Below are 19,038 nucleotides of genomic sequence, written 5' to 3' on the forward strand. Positions count from 1 at the left end.
CCCAAGTGCTCATCAATAGATGAGTGGCTAAAGAAGAGTGGTATATTTATACAATAGAATATTACTTGACCATAAAAAAGAATGAAATCTTACCATTTGTGACAGCATGGATGAACCTAGATTATATTATGCTAAGTGAAATAAGTCAGGCAGAAAAAAGTAAATATCATATTATTTAATTTATATGTGGAAACTAAAAGGTAAAATAAACAAACAGACAAGATAGAAATAGACACTTAGATACAAAGAAAGGACTGATGGCTGCCAGAGGAGAGGGAGGTTGGGGATGTAGGTGAGAAAGGTAAAGGGATTAAGAAGTACATATTGCTAGTTACTAAATAGTCATGGGGATGTAAAGTATAGCATAGGATATAAAGTCTATAATATTGTAATAGTTATGTACGGTGCCAGGTGGGTACTTGAAATACTGGAGGGATCACTTTGTAAAGAATATTACTCTCTAACCACTGTGCTATATAGCTGAAACTAATACAATATAGTGTTGAATGTAAACTGTAATTGAAAAAATAAATGTTTCATAAAAGAAATGTTATAAAGGACATTATTAGGTGAACTTATAAAACTGAAATACCAAAAACAGTTTAGGAGAAATATTATACATCAATGTTAAATTACTAAAATGAGTAACTGTCTTACGGTATATAAAACAAAATCCTTAATTTTAAGAAATACTCTCTAAAGTATTTGGAAGTAAAAGCCCATCATGTATGTAATTTACTCTGAAACAGTATAGGAAATGTAACATGCATATATATAAATAGAAGAAATGACAAAGAAAATGAGGAAAATAATAAAAGTATTTCATTTCAAATAAAGGAGTATTTAAAACATTCTTGAAAAAAAAAATCTAGTCATGTTTCTCAGAACATGTTCTATTGTTTTTGGTTTCAGCTTTTTATTTTAGCTAGAAGAGTTTGCCTAATTTTTTAATTTTCTAGCTGTTTGAACTTAAACATATTTTCAGTGGAATGCTCTTAATTTGGTTTTGCCGCTTTCCTCTTTTTAAATTATTTAGCTTATTTTCATTTGTCTTACTTGCTTATGGGAATTGAAATATGGCAAAGCAAGAGGGAGGGGGGCAACCAATGCTCTGTATGAAAAAATAACACTGTTTATGTCTATGCAGGTCATGCTTGCCACAGAGCAGGGGCCCAATAAATGTAGACTCTCCTATTCCATTAAATGGATCATATTACATCTATATGTCTTTCTCTCTCCCCATCTTTCTGAGTGTGTGTGTGTGTGTGTGTGTGTGTGTGTGTGTGTGTCTACCCATATCTATTCTGTTCAGGAAGAGAGGCATTACGAGGGTTTATAAGACTTTCTTTCCTATTTATGTGACTTGGGATAAACCTGTATCATCTAACTAATCTCACTTTAAACCAAGATTCCAAAATGTTATGTCAGGAACACTTAACACTAAAGAACACTTGAGTTTGCATGAGAGTACATTTATCAGCACTTTTATGATTGAAACGTAATTTCTAACTTTAGGTTTCCTTTTACACAAAAGTTTATGGCCAGAAATCCTGTAACCATAGCTAATGAGATAGCATCCTCCAAGGCAGGAAATGAATTTCAGTTCCTGGCCACACTGTCGGTCACACTTTCACAAGACAGGTCTCTTTACCCTTAGACCTCTTGGGAAAGGGTGTAAGGCATACTTCATTTTGGACAAGCTAATGGCCATGAAAAGCCAATTTAAAAGCTCGATATCAAATCAGCCATTCAATGAATTTTTACAAGCAACTTCCCTTATGCTCAATTATAATTTAAGAATCCAACAAAAATCTGTTTTTTATCTTCAGGTCCTCCGTAGTTGAAATTTCTAACACGTGACTAAAAATTATCCTCTTTGGAAAGTAAATCCTTTAAAAATCAACTTTCTGCCTATATAGAAGAAAATAAAAGAGGAAAAAATTCACCCAATTCTCATCTCATGAGATTTAGATCATGTTCATACACAGCGCTGTCTTGCTTCTCATAAGCTCTTCCCGTCTTCTGAGGCTCTGATGTTTCCTATTTTCACTATGATCAACTGGTCAGTTAACTTGTGCCTGCATTAGGAAAGCTCGGCCCACCTACTCCTGACAATGTTAGGAAATCAGTAACATTAAAAACTCAAAATCCTAAATTCCCAAAGGAAGCAGTGTGTCTTCTTTATTCCAGTTGTTCGCCAGTACAGCAGTACTAATGGTAATATCTGTAAGACCTTATTCCTTAGCACAGGATAGAATAGGGCTTTTGAAATAAAGATTCAGTTTAATCACCTATATTCAAAATTATTGCACTTCTCTCTTTACATATTTATTAATATAAAAAAATAGCACTTTAGCTAATTTGTCTAGATCATTATTTTAAATGGTTTGTTTTTACCCCTTTTCAAAATTCCAGTCCAAGGTCAATAATATTCCAGGATGATAATGGCAGGCTCAACATACATTCTTCCAGATACTTTTTCTTTTTCTTTCTTTTTTTAATATATCATTATTGATTTCACAGAGAGGAAGGGAGAGGGAGAGAGAAACATCAATAATGAGAAAGTCATTGATCGGCTGCCTCCTGCACGCTCCCTACTGGAGTTAGAACCTGCAACCCGGGAATGTGCCCTGACCAGGAATCGAACCATGATCTCTTGGAACATAAGTTGATGCTCAACCCCTGAGCCATGCTGGCCGGACCACATAGTGTTTCTTAAATTTTGATGTGAGCAGTAAAAATGTAGTTGTCATGCTTCCCACTTCCAGAGACTTATTTGTTTTAGGTGAATGCCAAAAATCTTCATTTTTAGTAAGTATGTTAGGTGATCCTAATTCTGGTAGTCTTTAGTCCACACTAAGAATTTGCTAAACACTATATATGAAACTTGTAATGATTTGAAAGTATATTTTGATCAAAGGGTTTGTATTTCCTATGAAAACACCTTTGTATTCTTAAAGTATTATTATGTATTTTGCATTATAAAAGTTTATATACTATATGAGCAAAACAAAAAATAGTTATAAATATTTTGTGAAATTATTGGTTTGTTACATTGGTAAAAAAACCTGCTGTACTCTTCTAAAAAACTCTTCAGGGGGTGAGATACTTTCCTTTATTGGATAAATAGAACTGTAAAACATGCTGCACTTTCTTTTCTTTAGCTGCCAGGAAATTCAGAGCTTATTTTATGCTCAGTAATGCTTTATTAAACATAACTTTTATTCTCCATCACTTCCCCTTCATATTTAATACTTGGCACTTGTTTATTTAATCTTTTTGGCTCATTTGTCAGTAAGTTGTTTCAAATCCTCTTTGAAAATCAGCAGAGTAAGTAATAATAAAGGATTGATTAAGTATTTCAAGTCAAAACAAATTTCCAGAGACATAGAATTTTTGTAATTTGGTAACCCAAATTTATAAACTGCTAAATATTCAACAACAAAAATTTGGTATGGTGATTCAAAATCCCAGTTCCTAATAGGAAATACCTATTGATTTAAGATGCGTTTTCAATTAATAATTCTTCATCTTCAACTATCATTTCCTGCCTAGTTGTCTATTGGGTGACTGATACTAGGGGCTTTTTCTTTTCCTTGTATTTGTAGTTTACTAATAGCCTTCTTTCCTCCCTCCCTCCCTCTCTCTCTTCCTTCCTTCCTGCCTCCCTACCTTTCTCCCTACTTCCCTCCCTCCCTCCTTCTCTCTCTCTCTCTTTAAAGCTGTACATATTTAGTGGCTACAACTTGATGAGTTTGGGAATAAGTATACACTTATGAAAAGCATCACCACAACCAAGGCAATGGACATATCTATCACCCCCCAAAGTTTCCTCCTGCTTCTTTACTACTTTTTCTTACCCAAGGAAAATGTATTACCTTTAATATTATTTTAATATCATATATTTAATAATAATAGTAATATAATAATAATCCCTCATATAGCACCTACATAGAAGGTAATGTTCTAAGAACTTCAGATATTTACATTTAATTTCCATACAAGTGGTATGAGGTAGGTATTGCTCACCTATTTTTATGGAAGAGAAATCTCAGGCAAACAGAGTTTAAGTAACTTGACTAACATCATACAGCTGTGATATATTTAGAATAATTTTGAGTGCATCATCAGAGGATTGTTGTAGAGGGGTTTTAATTTTAAATAACATCTCATAACGTTTTCATATAGAAAAATACGAAATAAGAGAGAAGGCCCCAAATGTCACCAGAGAGCCCTCTTTTAACAGACTGATAAAAAAAATACAAAAAGGTAAAAAATGAAATATAAAATTATTCTTTTAATCTCCCACATACCCAGATTTCTAAAAGTATTATCATCAATAGTTAATTTTGTGTCCTCTTAGAAAAAGAAAAGGAGAAGGTATGTGCCATATGCACATGTGTATAATACATATCCATACATTTTTGTATTGATGCATATGTTTGTGTTTCTTAAATGTATATTTGAGTATACTTTGTACATTCACACATATTTTAGTAATATTTAAAACAATAGGTATAGATCCAGAAACTGGGCACTGAATAATGTGGGAACCAATAAGGAGGTAGAAGTAAAAGAAATGTGAATATCTGTAAAGTGATTTCTTAATGAACTCAAAGTCTGGCACAAAATAGTATATAGTAGAGCATATTGCCAAAATTTGCTACTTGACTGAAAAAGACTTCCTTTAATTATTTTTGAAATAAAATAATCTTATTTTTCATTTAGGTGATTATAAAGGTAGTTGGACATTTTACATGAATATAATAAAGTTCTGTGCAAAATCAATAGGCACTTTATTTTAGGACCATACCATGCCTGAACAAAGAAAGTGCTCTATTTTCATAAAGGAGAATTTATAACCATTTTCTAAATTACGTTCTTCTTTATTTTATTAGAATATTTACTTTTTTCTCCTGACATTTTGCATCAAATTCCTGTAATTTTTAAAGCCAAAAGAACAAATGCTATATTTTAAAAAGACAACAGGTCACCATATATATACACTTTAAGTTAATTGTGCTTTTTAAAACAATTGCCTTTTATTACAAACATGACAAAATTGCAAGACTATCTATGAAGGACTGAAAATAATATTCATTTTCATTTCCATAATTAAGAATTTCCTAAAATAAAAGTAATTTCCCCTTGACACTTATTCATATATCCTATTACATAGTGATATATCCCATCTGAATGCCTACGAGATGTCTTGAAATTAGCATAATTTTTTTCTAATTGCAGTAATATTCTGATAAACTGTACAATATAAGTGGAGAATATGAATATTTCTTGGTTGCAGATGTTTGCAAAAAGTTATACTTTATAAATATACTAAATATATCATTTTATAAAATATCGGAAAATTAATTGAATATCAACTCCAATCCTCATTCTTAATTTCACAAAAATGAATAAACCAAAGCCTTGTGAGATATATTCAGATTTGATATTTTTCATATAATTGGCTTGGATATGGTTGTCCTTAAGTTGAAACACATAGCTGAAGTTATTAAATATTTCCATATATTTAGCTTTGATTCCTGCAGCAAGATGAAAGGAAACCAGTCCCCAGTGAAAATTAATAAAGGATATTAATTATGAGAGTGTAATTGCATTAACAACTTCATCACAGGCAAAGGACAGGGAATGCCAGGATGTTTAACATTTTCCTTGTGATGGCCCTCGTATATCCTGGCTTGTTCTATCAGAAATATAGCCTCTGCAGAGAACTATTGGGTAGGATGGCGAATTACCTGGAGAGCAGATCTTTTGTTGGAAGCAGAATGCAAAAGTGAGATGCCACACTGAATTCCCTTGCATTCAAGAACTATTTTTACAAGTTGCTCTTCTAGGAAGCAACCATAATTATTTTTTTTGGTATTTTTATGCTGTTAATCCAATTCTTGTTCTTCTGACCTAAGTCCTCTCCAGTTATCCATTCTTGATTATGTTTTCTCTGCAGCATGGTGATTCTTACTGAAGGACTGCCTCTGTAAATTTTCATTATACATTGGCTACACACATGGTCCCAATTTAATTTGAATTGAAAAATACATATCCTCTGGCAAGTTTCACAGATTTCAAAACAAATACACCATTTTTTCTTTAAAACTCACAAAAATAACAAAACACCTGAAGAGGATATATATGTACCTACTGCAATGTGAGAAAAAAAGAAATGAAAATTCTCTAAATAGAATCAAAAGCATATGTGATATTCTTGAACACTGACATTAGAATTGACAACTGTAAGTCTGCAAATTTATCATCAAAATAAATAATAATCTTCAATAATTTCCCAAATAGCTCCTTATCTATTGAGAACCACTTTGTCTTTTCAACAAAAAATCATTTTTCTTTTGAACTAGTTTTATTTTTGTCAGACAGGAATAATTTAATCATGCATTCTTATAAAATACTCCATTTTTCTGGAAAATCTCACGAATAACTTGATATAAATTTTAAGTTAAGGTAAATATAACAGAGACCACAAACAATGCGGTTTATACATGGTGAAGAAATTAATGTTAAAATGGCCACTGGGGGGGGGAAATGTTTCAGAGCTTATGTTCATCTTAACACGATAATCATATTATGTCCTGTATGCTCATAACTCTCTAATATCTCTCCATTATGTCTTGAATAAAACCAGAAGTCTTTATTATGGCCTACAATGTTCTACATCATCTTGTCCAACTACTTTTCAGATAGCATTTACTACTAAGCCCCTCCCTTCCTTTGCTTCAATTACAGTGGCCTTAGGTGAAATATACCAAGCCTCCGTTTTCCTTGAGTTCTTTGTACTTCCTTTATCTCTTCCTCAAAAGCTCTTCATCTAGATATTCACATAACTCCCTTTACTCCCTTTAGCCATCAGTTTAAATATACCCCTTGGAAAGGTCTTGTCTGTCCCCTACTCAAAATAGTTCACTTCTTACCCTGATTTATTTTGCGTGTAGCAGACACCAGTACCTGGAATTACATATTTATGTTTATTTTCTGCCTCTCCCACTAGACTACAAAGTTCTTAAGGTCAGAAAGTTGGCAGTTATGTTTACTATTGTGATCAATGACAGGTAGTAAGTGATCAACAAAATATGTTAAATTGAATTGAACTCTATGAGTCACATTTTGATTTCCTGAAAATATATGCTGCTGGTAAAACTTTGGGTTTCCAAAAGCACTATTCCTGTTATTCTTAAAAAATAAAGAAAGTGAGGAAGATAGAAGAATCAGGCCTACATAAGAACCAAAAGGAGAAGACCTTTTACTTTTAGAACAAAACCTTCCTGTTCTATTAGACATTATTTCAACCATCATCCTACTCTTTCAGTGTTACTTTTTTCTCATTAACTTCTGATAACTCACACCCTATTCTCCCAAACTTTTTATGATTTGAATCTTCTTTGCATAACTGACTTGTCAAAATTTCCACTGCAAAATGGAACGCGCCATGCCAGGATATGTAGCTACGTGTATTTTGTGTACCTGCCTTTTAATCACTTATAATGAAAACTTATTCCTGAGAGAGACTACACTTATCTTCTAAGCTATTTACAGCTTATAGTTTACTATTTTTAAGCAATTCCAATTTATTCATAAATGAGTAGACCTGCATAAAGTAAAAGGTGCCTCTTAGTGTTTACTGGTAAGATGACACTTGCCACAGGTCATCAAAGTATTTTTTGACCTATGGGTTCTTTGCCTGCTCATCTTTAGGTAGGAAGCTGTTTGAAAGAGAAGGCAGTATATTCCAGTGCTGATTCACTTACATTATAAGATATCTCCATATGCTTTCCAGAGGCTTCTGTGCTTAACCCAGTCTTCACCAGAAAGCAAACTGATTAAAAAAAGAGCCACCATTAATTTTAATATTTGAAGAATTAGTTGCAGATCAAAAATGCAGAAGTCTCATATCCCACCCAAAGAGAAAAATAAAAAGAGTGGATTGTAGTACACTCAAAGATAAAATGTTCAAATAGTAAATTTCACGTTTTAACATTGAGCAAAGCAAAATATTAGATTAATAGGTTACTGATAATGTTGAGGTGGCATGATTCTCTGGCTAAAGCACTCTCTCCATGGTGTGCAGGTATCATCTCACATCATGATCAGCAACACATTAATACAGATTTTTCTACATATGAATCTTGAACTAGTAGGTAATAAGTTCCAAAGGCATAGAGCCAAACCTCAAAAGTCTATCAATCTAGGTAGGAAGGCAAGAAGTAAAACCATACACTATCTATAAAATAGCACTTATTAATATCAAGAGTAATTCCAACTACAAGTGATATAGGCTTCGGAGGTTGAGAAGGCTTCATGGAGAAGGTCAAAGTTAAAGGCTGGTTCTCAAAGGAGAAAACTAAAGGGCAACAAATTCCAGTGGAATCTACTGAAACAAAGAGCAGTATAAACGTGCACAAAAATCTAGATGGTGTTTTATCCCTAGGTTTCTTTTCAATATCAGAACATATCCCATACTGTCAAGTCCAGCTGCTGAAACTAGTGGGCCAATGAGAGAAGAAAATATATATAAGCTCATAAAACAATGAAAGCCATATGGAGAGGGGAGAAAAGAGTGAATCATATCACAGTTCTGAAGGAAAAATAATACTCCTTCTTCAGTGAATGTTCTTTTCACATTCTTGTTATTTCAATGAAAGAGAAGTTACATTGTAGAGTTTTAACAACCCACAGGCCAAAGCTTTTTCAGGTAATTTAGGCAAAAAAAAAAATTGATTGACTTTCTTCTTCTTCAGGCCAGGTAGTTTGCTGACAAACGACCTAACAGTTCATGAGATGAGAGCACAGGGTGGTGTTATATCAATTGGACACCATCATGGTAAACCTCAGGGCTGTACGAATGAATGCACAGCCAGCAGTAATACAGAGGAATGTGGAGTGAGTCATAGAGTAAAACTAGGAGAGAATGGAATAAAAAGCAAATGTATTCCTTTTCTTATCCCTGTAGCATCAGCAGTAACCCCCAAGTTGTTAATGTACATTCCCAGATAATGTCTTAAGGTCTTCAAAAAAGAGGAGCAAAACATGAAATTTCAAAGAATCCTGCTGCTATTTGATTAACTATGCACAATCCACAAAATAAGTCTTGCAAGTGTAAAATGATGGATTTTAAATAAATAACTGCTAAGTTTCCCATCATCAGGAATTCAGAAATTAGGTAAGAAATTTGATCTTCATTAACTCATTTTCAAGATTGAGTATAATGGAGAAGAAAGTTTACACAAATGCAATATACACATCAAAATTGAATGAAATAACTAAATAAAAATAAGGATAAGACTAAGTCAATCTATAGTCTAAACGGAAATCCAAAAAAGAAAGCAAAGTACCATAGAACCACTAAAAATTAGAAAATGGCCCATTCTCTGGGGTACTATGCTGAGAGAACACAGTATCCCTTCTTGACATACCTTTGTCAGCAAAGTAAATGTTTATAAAAGAAATTAAAATGTATACATTTTTAAAATGTATAAATATACACATTTAAAAAGTATGTATGTCTATATCTGGTTTTGGAATTAGAGTATAACTTCACCAAAAAACTACTAGATTTAACAAATGAATTCGGCAAAGTAGCAGGATACAAAATTAGCATCCAGAAATCAATTGCACTTTTATTATACCAATAATGACCTTTCTGAAAGACAAAATAAAAAAAAATAAAAAAAAAATCATTTTTATCATTGCAACAACAAAAAATAAGATAATTTGGAATAAAGTTAACCAAGGTGGTAAAAAACCTGTACTCAAAAAATTAAATTACATTACACTGAAAAAGAAACAGAAAAAGATACAAACAAATGGAAGAATATGCCATGTTCATGAATTGGAAGAATTAACATCATTGAAATGTCCATACTACCCAAAGCAATCCATTGATTAAATGCAATCCCTATTAAAATACCAATGGCATATTTAACAGATCTAGAACAAATACTCTAAAAATTTATGTGGAACCAAAAAAGACCCCAAATAGCTACACTAATCTTGAGAAAAAGAACAAAATAGGAGGGAAATCAATACGGGATATCAAATTTTACTACAAAGCTAATGTAATCAAACAGCTTGGCACTGGCACAAGAATAGGCACATAGATCAAGGAAACAGAACAGAGAACCCAGAAATCTACCCAAGTCATTATGCTCAATGAGTATTTGACAATGGAGGCAAGAGCATACAATGTAGTAAAGACAGTCTCTTCAATGAATGGCTTTGGGAAAACTGAAAAGATATGTGCAAAAAAATGAAACTAGGCCGCCAACTTACACCATACACAAGAATACACTCAAAATGGATAAAAGACTTAAATGTAAATTGTGAAACCATAAAAATCCTAGAAGAAACCATAGGCAGCAAAATCTTAGACATCTCTAGTAACAATATGTTTGACAATACATCTCCTAGGGCAAGGGAAAAAAGGAGAAATAAACAAATGGGACTGCATCAAACTATAAAGCTGCTGCACAGCAAAAGAAACCATCAACACAATGAAAAAGGAACACACTGAATGGGAGAACGTATTTACTAGTGATACATCTGATAAGGGGTTAATTTCCAAAACATAAAGAACTCATACAAGTTAACAAAAGAAAGACAAACACTCCAATTAAAAAATGGGCAAAGTACCTAAATAGACAGTTCTCCAAAGAGGACATACAGATGGCCAAGAGACATATGAAAAAATGCTCAAAGTCACTAATCATCAGAGAGATGCAAATTAAAAGGACATGAGGTATCACCTCACAGGTGACAGAATGGCAAGAATGCGGGGAAAAGGGAACCCTAGTACAGTGCTTGTGGAAATGCAGACTGGTGCAGCCACTATGGAAAACAGTATGGAGTTTGCTCAAAAAATTAAAAGTGGAACTGCTATTTGACTCAGTGATCCCACTTCTAGAAATATATCCTAAGAATCCTGCAACACCAATCAGAAAGAATATATGCACCCCTATGTTCATAGCAGCACAATTTACAATAGCTAAGATCTGGAAACTGCCCAACTGCCTATCAGTAGAAGATGGATAAAAAAAGCTGTGGTACATTTACACAATGGAATACTATGCAGCTGTAAAAAAAATTAGATTTCTTACCCTTTGAGAGAGCATCCGGGGGGCGGGGGAGGACCTGGAGAGCATTATGCTGAGCAAAATAAGCCAGTCAGAGAAAGACAAGTATCTCATGATCTAACTTATATGAGGAATCTAATAAACAAAATAAACTAATAGATCCAGAAGCATTCAACCATGGGACAGACTGATGAATCTCAGAGGGAAAGGGATTGTGCAGTGGTGGGAAGAGATTAACCAAAGAACTTACATGCATATATGAATAACTATGGACACAGACAATGGTGTGGTGGAGGCCTGGGGAGGGGGCAAGAGCAGGTTGGAGAAGGTCAATGGAAGACATCTATAATTCTTTCAACAATAAAGATATATTTTTTAAAAATAAAGTAGACCAAAAAATATGTATGTAATGTCAAATACTGTCTCCTGTCAAATGACTAAAGCAAAATACAAAATTTGGTTACCGTATTGCTAAAAATGAATACATATATATCCCATTTTTATACATTTATTTAAAAGTTCTTTTTCAACTACCATCAAATAACATGCTCTGTAAAGAACTCTATAAAAATATGTTGTAGTATTTCAAAATAAAAATGGATGATACTCATAGCATGGCTTTTCAATAGAATGATAAATTTTGGTACTTCCCATATTGTAAAGATGTATTTAATCAACCTGTTAGCAGTATTTATTTAAGATGCTGGCCAAGAGAGAATAATTCCATCCATTTTCAGTAACAGCTGGGTAAAGTAAAAGTCTCTTCATAAATGATTCTGCAAGATATACTCCCAACATTCCCCCAAGGCTATGTAGTCAGAATTGTGATGAATAACAAGAAGATATTTAAAAGTTTATTCTTTTAAAATATATATTTTATAACATATATGTTATGTAACAATCTATGTTATATGCTGTAAAATAAATATAACAAATAAAATAATATATTTATTTGTTGTATATAATATTTACAACATACTTATATGTTATATGAAATAATATATAGAACATATTAAATATGTAATCCTGCTCCAATTATGCCATTAAAAAAGGGAATTTCCCTGCTAAATTATTAAGAAAATCACAAAGAAACCTATTTTGCTTTTTTGTTTTTTAAAATAGCAATTTACCAAACCTGCTAAATTGAAATATTATAGAGCTAGTGTTTGAGTCTTATAAATAGACAACTACACTAAGTTTTTTATGACAGCATAGGTGTAATTCCACCATATTTGTTTCTGATGAATGTACACTGTAAGCGAACTTTCTGTTTTCCTATATTTGTTCATAAATCAGGATATGATTTATGTAATTAAATCATAAAGTTCATTCTAAACACAAACTTTATAGAAATGCCAAGTAGTAACTTTTTTTCACATACTAAAAACATTTTTGTTTTAAAATTACAGAAGTGGTAATGTCTGTAGAAAGGACACTTCTCAAGTTCTTAAGTTTTATGTCATGAGTCTCTGTGTTTTTTTTAAGAAGGGTTTAAATGGTAAATAATCATGACCAAGAATGCAGATGTCGCCTAACATAAAAATATCCTACAATTATTTAATATGCCACCCTGTACCACTTCTTACTCACAAATCATGCACATGAGGTACAATGGTAAACTGAAGCTGAAAATTGTTAAATGTATTTTCACAGCATTGTTTTTGATAATTGGTGATCATTTTGAAATTTCCTAAATTTGGCACATGTAAGTACTTCCACCTGAATGAAAAGCAAGGCCTAGATGCTATCTCCCAAAGGTCATTAGGACAAAGGAAGAGTTTCAGGTTCTTTTTCTCCCAAGGCAGTTTAAGGCAGTAATTAGAGGTTACATTATGGAAAGAAAGGAGGTAAGGAAATGAAATGGTAGTCAGGGCCTAATGCAGGTCAATAAATATGCACAGAAAGGAAGGATGCAATGGAGAAGTAGATATGCACGGCCATTCAATCTAAACATTATTTTTAAAAATCGAATTTTTTCTTTTACTGACTTTTTAAAAATTGTGCTTTTGATATTTTCTACTTTAACTAAATGGAAATAGTTAAGCTTAAAATTATATTTTAAAGCATTCATTTCACCAGCAAGTTAAATAATTACTTTTAGAACAAGCATAGTTAAGCTATAGTATAATGCTACACTTGATATTTCAGGGAGCACAAAATTGATTAGATGAATACACAATAATTCTAAGAAAGACCCAAGCCTTTCTTCAGACCAAAAGACCAACTGACTATTCTCTAAAATGACCTGAGACGGAGGAGATAATTCTGCCAATTCTGAATTACAAAGCTGTTGGCTATTTCCGCTCTTTTAGATGTTTGAGCTAAAACTTTTGATAACCACTATCTAAGATTCCATTTTCACTTCTATTATCATTAATTGATGAACATTAACTCCATTAAAAATAATAGCCATGTATAAAGAGCTTGGAAAGTGTAATGGGAAATTCTTGGCCATCTATCAGACACAGCTTGATATTAGCTTCAACTACTGCACATTTTCCAGCAAGTTTATACCTTATACTTCATCTTATAAGTATAAAACTATAGAGTAAAAAATAAATTTAGGCAATGGATTTTGTTGAATATTTCCTATTCTTAAATAAAGCTTTTGAGTCACAATGCAACCAAAGATAAGACACAAAAAGGCAGATTAAAAAAACCTCTATTTATAAAATACATTATAAATATATTTTGGTGAGAAACCGAAGACATTTTCCTAAGAAACTGTGCTATATTATAATACATATGTTTTGTTAAATGTTCATATATTTTTCCAACAAATAGATTTTAGTTTGATTGCATCAACATTTCTACATCTTAAAAGTATGACTACTATATTCCATCAGGATCATTAATTAGCTTAATTCCTGAACTTTAAACTTTTCAACTTCAATGAAACTTAAATCTTAAAAGTAACTCCATTTTGCTTCCAAGTTCTGGGAAAGTGTATATTTAATTCTTCTAATCCATTTATATATGAATTCTGTGAATTAAATCCATTTCACTTTACTCAAGCACCATGATTTAGTTTCTTAAATTATTTCAAAAAGTAGATGCTTTAAAGCATTTTATTATATAATAAAAATGTCATTAATGGTTAACATTTCCTCATTGTCCTCCTGAAAACAAAAATGAATTTCAAAATAAAATAAAAATTTGAAAGTCATTTCAGGAAACTAATTTTAAAACAATACTAACTTCACATGTCTAGAATAGAACTTCTAGCTGGATGAAATTAACATCTCACCATATTCTTTATAATAACACCTATATTCAATCTTATAGACATTATATATTATTAAAATGACACACTGATACTTTATGAAAAACACTGCCATTGACACCAGATTTTTAAAAACATATTTCCTTTTAATATTTCTTCCTTCACTTCCTCTTAACACAGAGTCCTTTTTTTATTCATATGTACTTCTTCTTTGAAGTCCTGATATTGATTTGCACTATCCAATTGTCCTTAATAAAGAATTCAAATGACAAAAAAACAACAAGACCAAATATATATATATTCCTCTTTGATAAGAATTAAACACCTATACTATTCTGAATCTTCTTCAAAATTTGTCGCAAAATTATCAACAGGGAAAAAGAGAAATATAATCAATAGAATATGGATTTTCACTAATTCATTTTTGAAAAGGCACCAGTAGAACTTCAAAAAACATGCGAGACTAACTCAAAATTATAAATTATGTTATACTGTACTATAATGTTCTATTTAGCTTAGCCAAAAATTCTTCATATATAAAATATTTCATCAGTTGGCTATATGACAACATGAGGAATTCTGTTCACCACAAGATGTCTAAAAAATTAGATTGATTTTAACCACATTATCATTTCAAGAAGGCAATTAAATTAGCCAGAAACACAGAACTGAACAAGCAGCCTTGGGAATAACTTTTTTCTTATAGCTATTACCAAACCCCTATTGAACTGATTAACTATGCCAGAACAGAAGCATAAAGCTGAAGAAAGGGCACTATCACTACCTGGCTTACCCAAGAACTCATAAAAGTAAAAGCTCTAACCATCTTATTTTATTAGATTCCCTAATATGTAAATGCTGCTACTTTTCTGCAGTTACTTAATATTAATCATTTCATACCTTTCTCTTTTCTCCAATGTAAAAAATCTTAATTCCAACTTGAAATTTATTTTTCTAAAAGCATTAATTCAGAATATGCCCCTTTGCTTGCAAAACACCATTACCCCCAAACAAAAGAATGCACAAAATAATTCTAGAAGGACATTAGAATGCACAAAATTCTACAATGCAGCCAGCACTTGGTGACCATCAGTCTCACCAGGTACTGCTCTACCTTCTACATTTATTTAATGGTCACAAATCCACTGACTGATGAGATCTGTAGTTTCTCAAAAAATGGTGGATGACAGTCACTTTTTTTTTTTTTTTAAATATGAACCTATAGTCTTAAATATGTTGTAAATATCACTTCACTGCATTTTATAGAGTTGATCAGTTTCTGCCCTGATATTCTAAAACTGCATAACTTATCAGCCACAGTGAAAATGCATACACCGGAATATGCCCATATATATTACAAAATTCCTTTATAATAATATTTATAATCTATATTTTATAATGTAAAGTAAGAATTATAGTTCTTAGAGGGACAATGCGTGCCAAAAGCATTGATTCCTATGAAAATGGTACCTCAAATGTACATGAAAACTTTTCACTTGAATACACTGGATCACTTTCTAGGCATTTCAATATACATGGTACCTTTATTGGGGCACAAATTTTGTGTTTTTCATTCTTACTATGTTTTTATGTATTCATAAATATAATATTTATGGTTTTCCCCTTACATTCAGGAATTCTAAAATTTCTTTATCACTTTTAGGCATCAATAGGCAACATCAATACTCAACTCTAAGTATTTCAATCTCTATATCACACCCATTTCATAGATCAAAAGAGTTCGTCAAAACCATTTAGATGCTTTCCTAACCCATTTAGAAGAGAGAACAATGACTTCCTCTAATATATTATATAACTTCAGCGGGTCCACAATCACCTCGCGCATATCCAACCTTCACCCCGTTTCCCTTGAGGGCACCTACCCTAGTGTTGTCATGGTGACGATGGTATACCAGAAGGCGGCAGGAATGCTGGTGAACTTGCTGGCAGAAGACCCCTTCTCCGCGTAGAACATGACTGTAGCGAAAATGATGATAGCCATAGTGAGAGAGAAGAGCAAGAAGCCCAATTCGGATGCACAGCTCTTCAGGGTGTACCCCAGGATGCGCAGGCCTTGCGAATGGCGGGAAAACTTAAAGATCCGGAAGACACGGAAGACTCGGAGGGTGACAAAGGCGCCGCTCACATCCTCGTTGTCTGTCATCACCAGGCCGATGTAATAAGGCAGGATGGCCACCACATCTATGATACTCATGACGCTCCGCACGAAGCGGTAACGACTGGGGGCCGCGGCCAGGCGCAGCAGGTACTCGACGGTGAAGATCATGACGCAGGCCGTGTCCAAGCAGAAGAAGGCCACGGCGTACCGCTCCCCGCAGGGCAGCTCCTTAATGTGGCCCGGGCTCGACCCGCACGGCACTGTTTCCACCACGTTGGCGATGACCGAGACGGCGATGAAGAACCCCGTGACGTAGTAGAACACCAGCGCCATGGTGCTGGTGTGGGGGTTCTCGAAGGCCCGCCAGACCCTCTGGCGCGCCGTCATGCTGGGCAGCGCGCTCTCGCCCGCGCCCTCGGGGTCCGCGTCGTCCTGCAGGCGCTCGGCGTTCTCGCGCCGGCGGTCCTTGTACTCCTCGTAGCAGCAGTCGCCGATGATCTCGGGGATCAGGCCAAAGAAGGCCAGCTCTTCATCATACGCAGAGATGCACTCGTGGCGAGGGTAGTGGAGCTTCCCAGTGCGGTAGAAATTCAGGATGTGGCGGAAGATGTCTGGGTCACGGTCAAAAAAATACTGCTGAGTCTCCGGGTGGTAGAAAAAGTCCCTTTCCGAGCTGCCCAGCAGAGTGTCTGGGTACCGCTCCAGGGTGTCCTGCCATGTCTGGAAACGGGTGCCACTCACGTTCAGCACGATTAGGGCATCTTGAGTCCTTTTTCTCTCCTGCCTCGGGGGAGCCGGCATGGGGCCTGAGGCCACCGGCATCCACCCGATGGCCGCAGCCCTTGCAAATGGCAGCCATGCTGCTACCCCGGCGGCCATGGTGCCCCGGCCTGGCGGCGAGAAGCGCCTCTGGAGTAGGTGAAAGTGGCCGCAGCCACCCACTTCCTGCTGTCAAATAAATGCTGCAGAGTCAGGTGGTCCGGAAGGACCCCCCTTATCCCAAGGTGGGGCTCCTGGTGAAGTCACAGCTCTCAGAAGCGCACGGTTCCCTCAAAGACAGCTATCTGGCAAGCACAGCGTCCTAACAATCACACCCAAAAGAACCTAACCAACCCTTTTCCAGCAGTTGGACCAGGCCACTCCGGGTACAAATAAGTACACAAGTCACTTTAGATGCAGCAATTTCTTCAAACAGGTGTCTTTGATTTCTCCTCTGACATGCAGGTACCGGGGGTCAGTATGCTTTGTGTAGGGTGGAGGAAACGCAGGGCAGTCACTCAGGCTGTTCTTTTGACGAACTAAGGGACGCTTACACCTTCCTTCCCTTTTGACTCACTCAAACCTTCCTTTTTCAAGTGGCCCTTCCCGCCAGCGGAGTCTCAAAGAGGCGACCTGTTGTAGCTTCCAGATGCGATCACAGCCACTGCCCCGCGTCTCTGTGGGAGCCCGGGGGCCACCTCTCTCCCTCGGGCTGTATTGAGAGAGATGGAGGTGCTGTGGGGCGGGCGCGGTGGGGGCGTCAGTATAGTTCCTCCTCGCCTGGCCTACAAGCACCCCTTGTGTCTGCCAAAAGCATTCGTCCAATCGCCCCTTCACTCTCTTTTCAAGTTCAGCTCAGGTGCAGTGTGACAGCTAAGGAGCCCCGGAGCTGGCAGCCGCCACCGCCTCGGCGGCAGCAGCATCTGTCTGCGCCCGGAACGCGCCTCGCCTGCGGTACGTACCTGGCCGAGCGTGCACCCGGGCTGAGTTGCATAGACTTTCTCCTCGCCGTGCACCCGAAAAGGGAAACGCAGAGGGAGCAGCTCCCAAACAGCCGAGTCCAGGCGCCAGGGGAGCATAAATAAGCTCAAGCGAGCACAGCTTCCCCTTCCCCCATCCTTCCGAGCTTCCCTCCTCCTTTTCACCTTCCAAAAGCCGGACGCAGGCCAGCAGAGCAGCAGCAACAAGTTCAAAAGGTGCGGAGGAGGCGAACCGAGGGGACTCGCTCCTGCCAACTTACCGCGCCGCCCCTATCGCCGGGGCCGGGGCTGCGCGGTGCGAGGTTGCGGGGCTCCGGGGCTGCGGGGCTGCAGGGGCTGTGGCGCTGCGGGACCGGGGCCGGGGCTGGGGCCGGGGCCCTCTCGGGCAACCGCTGGGGCGCGGAGGCTGGAGGCGCTCGGCAGCGCGGGTGCGCGGGAGGGCGGCTCGCTGCTTCCCCGCCGGTGGGTGGTCCTGCATGTCCCCAGGCTCCCCGCGCCGCTCTGCTCGTGCGATCAATAAATAGGGAGAAAATAAATAAATAACCGAGCGCACGCCCCGCCACGCAGGTTATGCACCGCGTTCCCCGCCTTTCCCTGGGATTGACCTTTCTTCGCCCCCGCCCCCTCGGGCTCCTCTCGCTCCACCCCAGCCACCCACCAGCCTCGGTGCAAAATGTCACCGAAGGAGAGCATCCAGGTGGATCTGCCAGGCGAGGAGGGCGAGCCTCGGCGAACAAAGGGAGGCTGCACGCGCTGGGCTGCAGCGTCTCGGTGGAGGAGAGGAGGAAGGGGACCGGTACCGGGCTTCTGCCTCCCTGGGTCCCGATTCAAGGCGAGCGTGGGAAAAGGGGGGGGGGGGGG

General features: G+C 36.6%; 1 protein-coding gene across 1 annotated transcript in view; it reads right to left on the reverse strand.

The window, feature by feature from the left end:
* KCND2 (potassium voltage-gated channel subfamily D member 2) overlaps positions 1-18,763 on the reverse strand; it is a 483,545-nt gene extending 464,782 nt beyond the window's left edge. The window contains exon 1 of the mRNA XM_081147460.1: positions 16,203-18,763. Within this exon, the coding sequence (XP_081003586.1) occupies positions 16,203-17,317 (1,115 nt within the window). The 5' untranslated portion in view covers positions 17,318-18,763. The remainder of the gene's footprint in view (positions 1-16,202) is intronic.
* Between the last annotated feature and the right edge of the window lie 275 nt (positions 18,764-19,038).

The sequence above is a fragment of the Miniopterus schreibersii genome (genome assembly GCF_964146895.1).
Source record: "Miniopterus schreibersii genome assembly, chromosome: 9".
Lineage (NCBI taxonomy): Eukaryota > Metazoa > Chordata > Mammalia > Chiroptera > Miniopteridae > Miniopterus > Miniopterus schreibersii.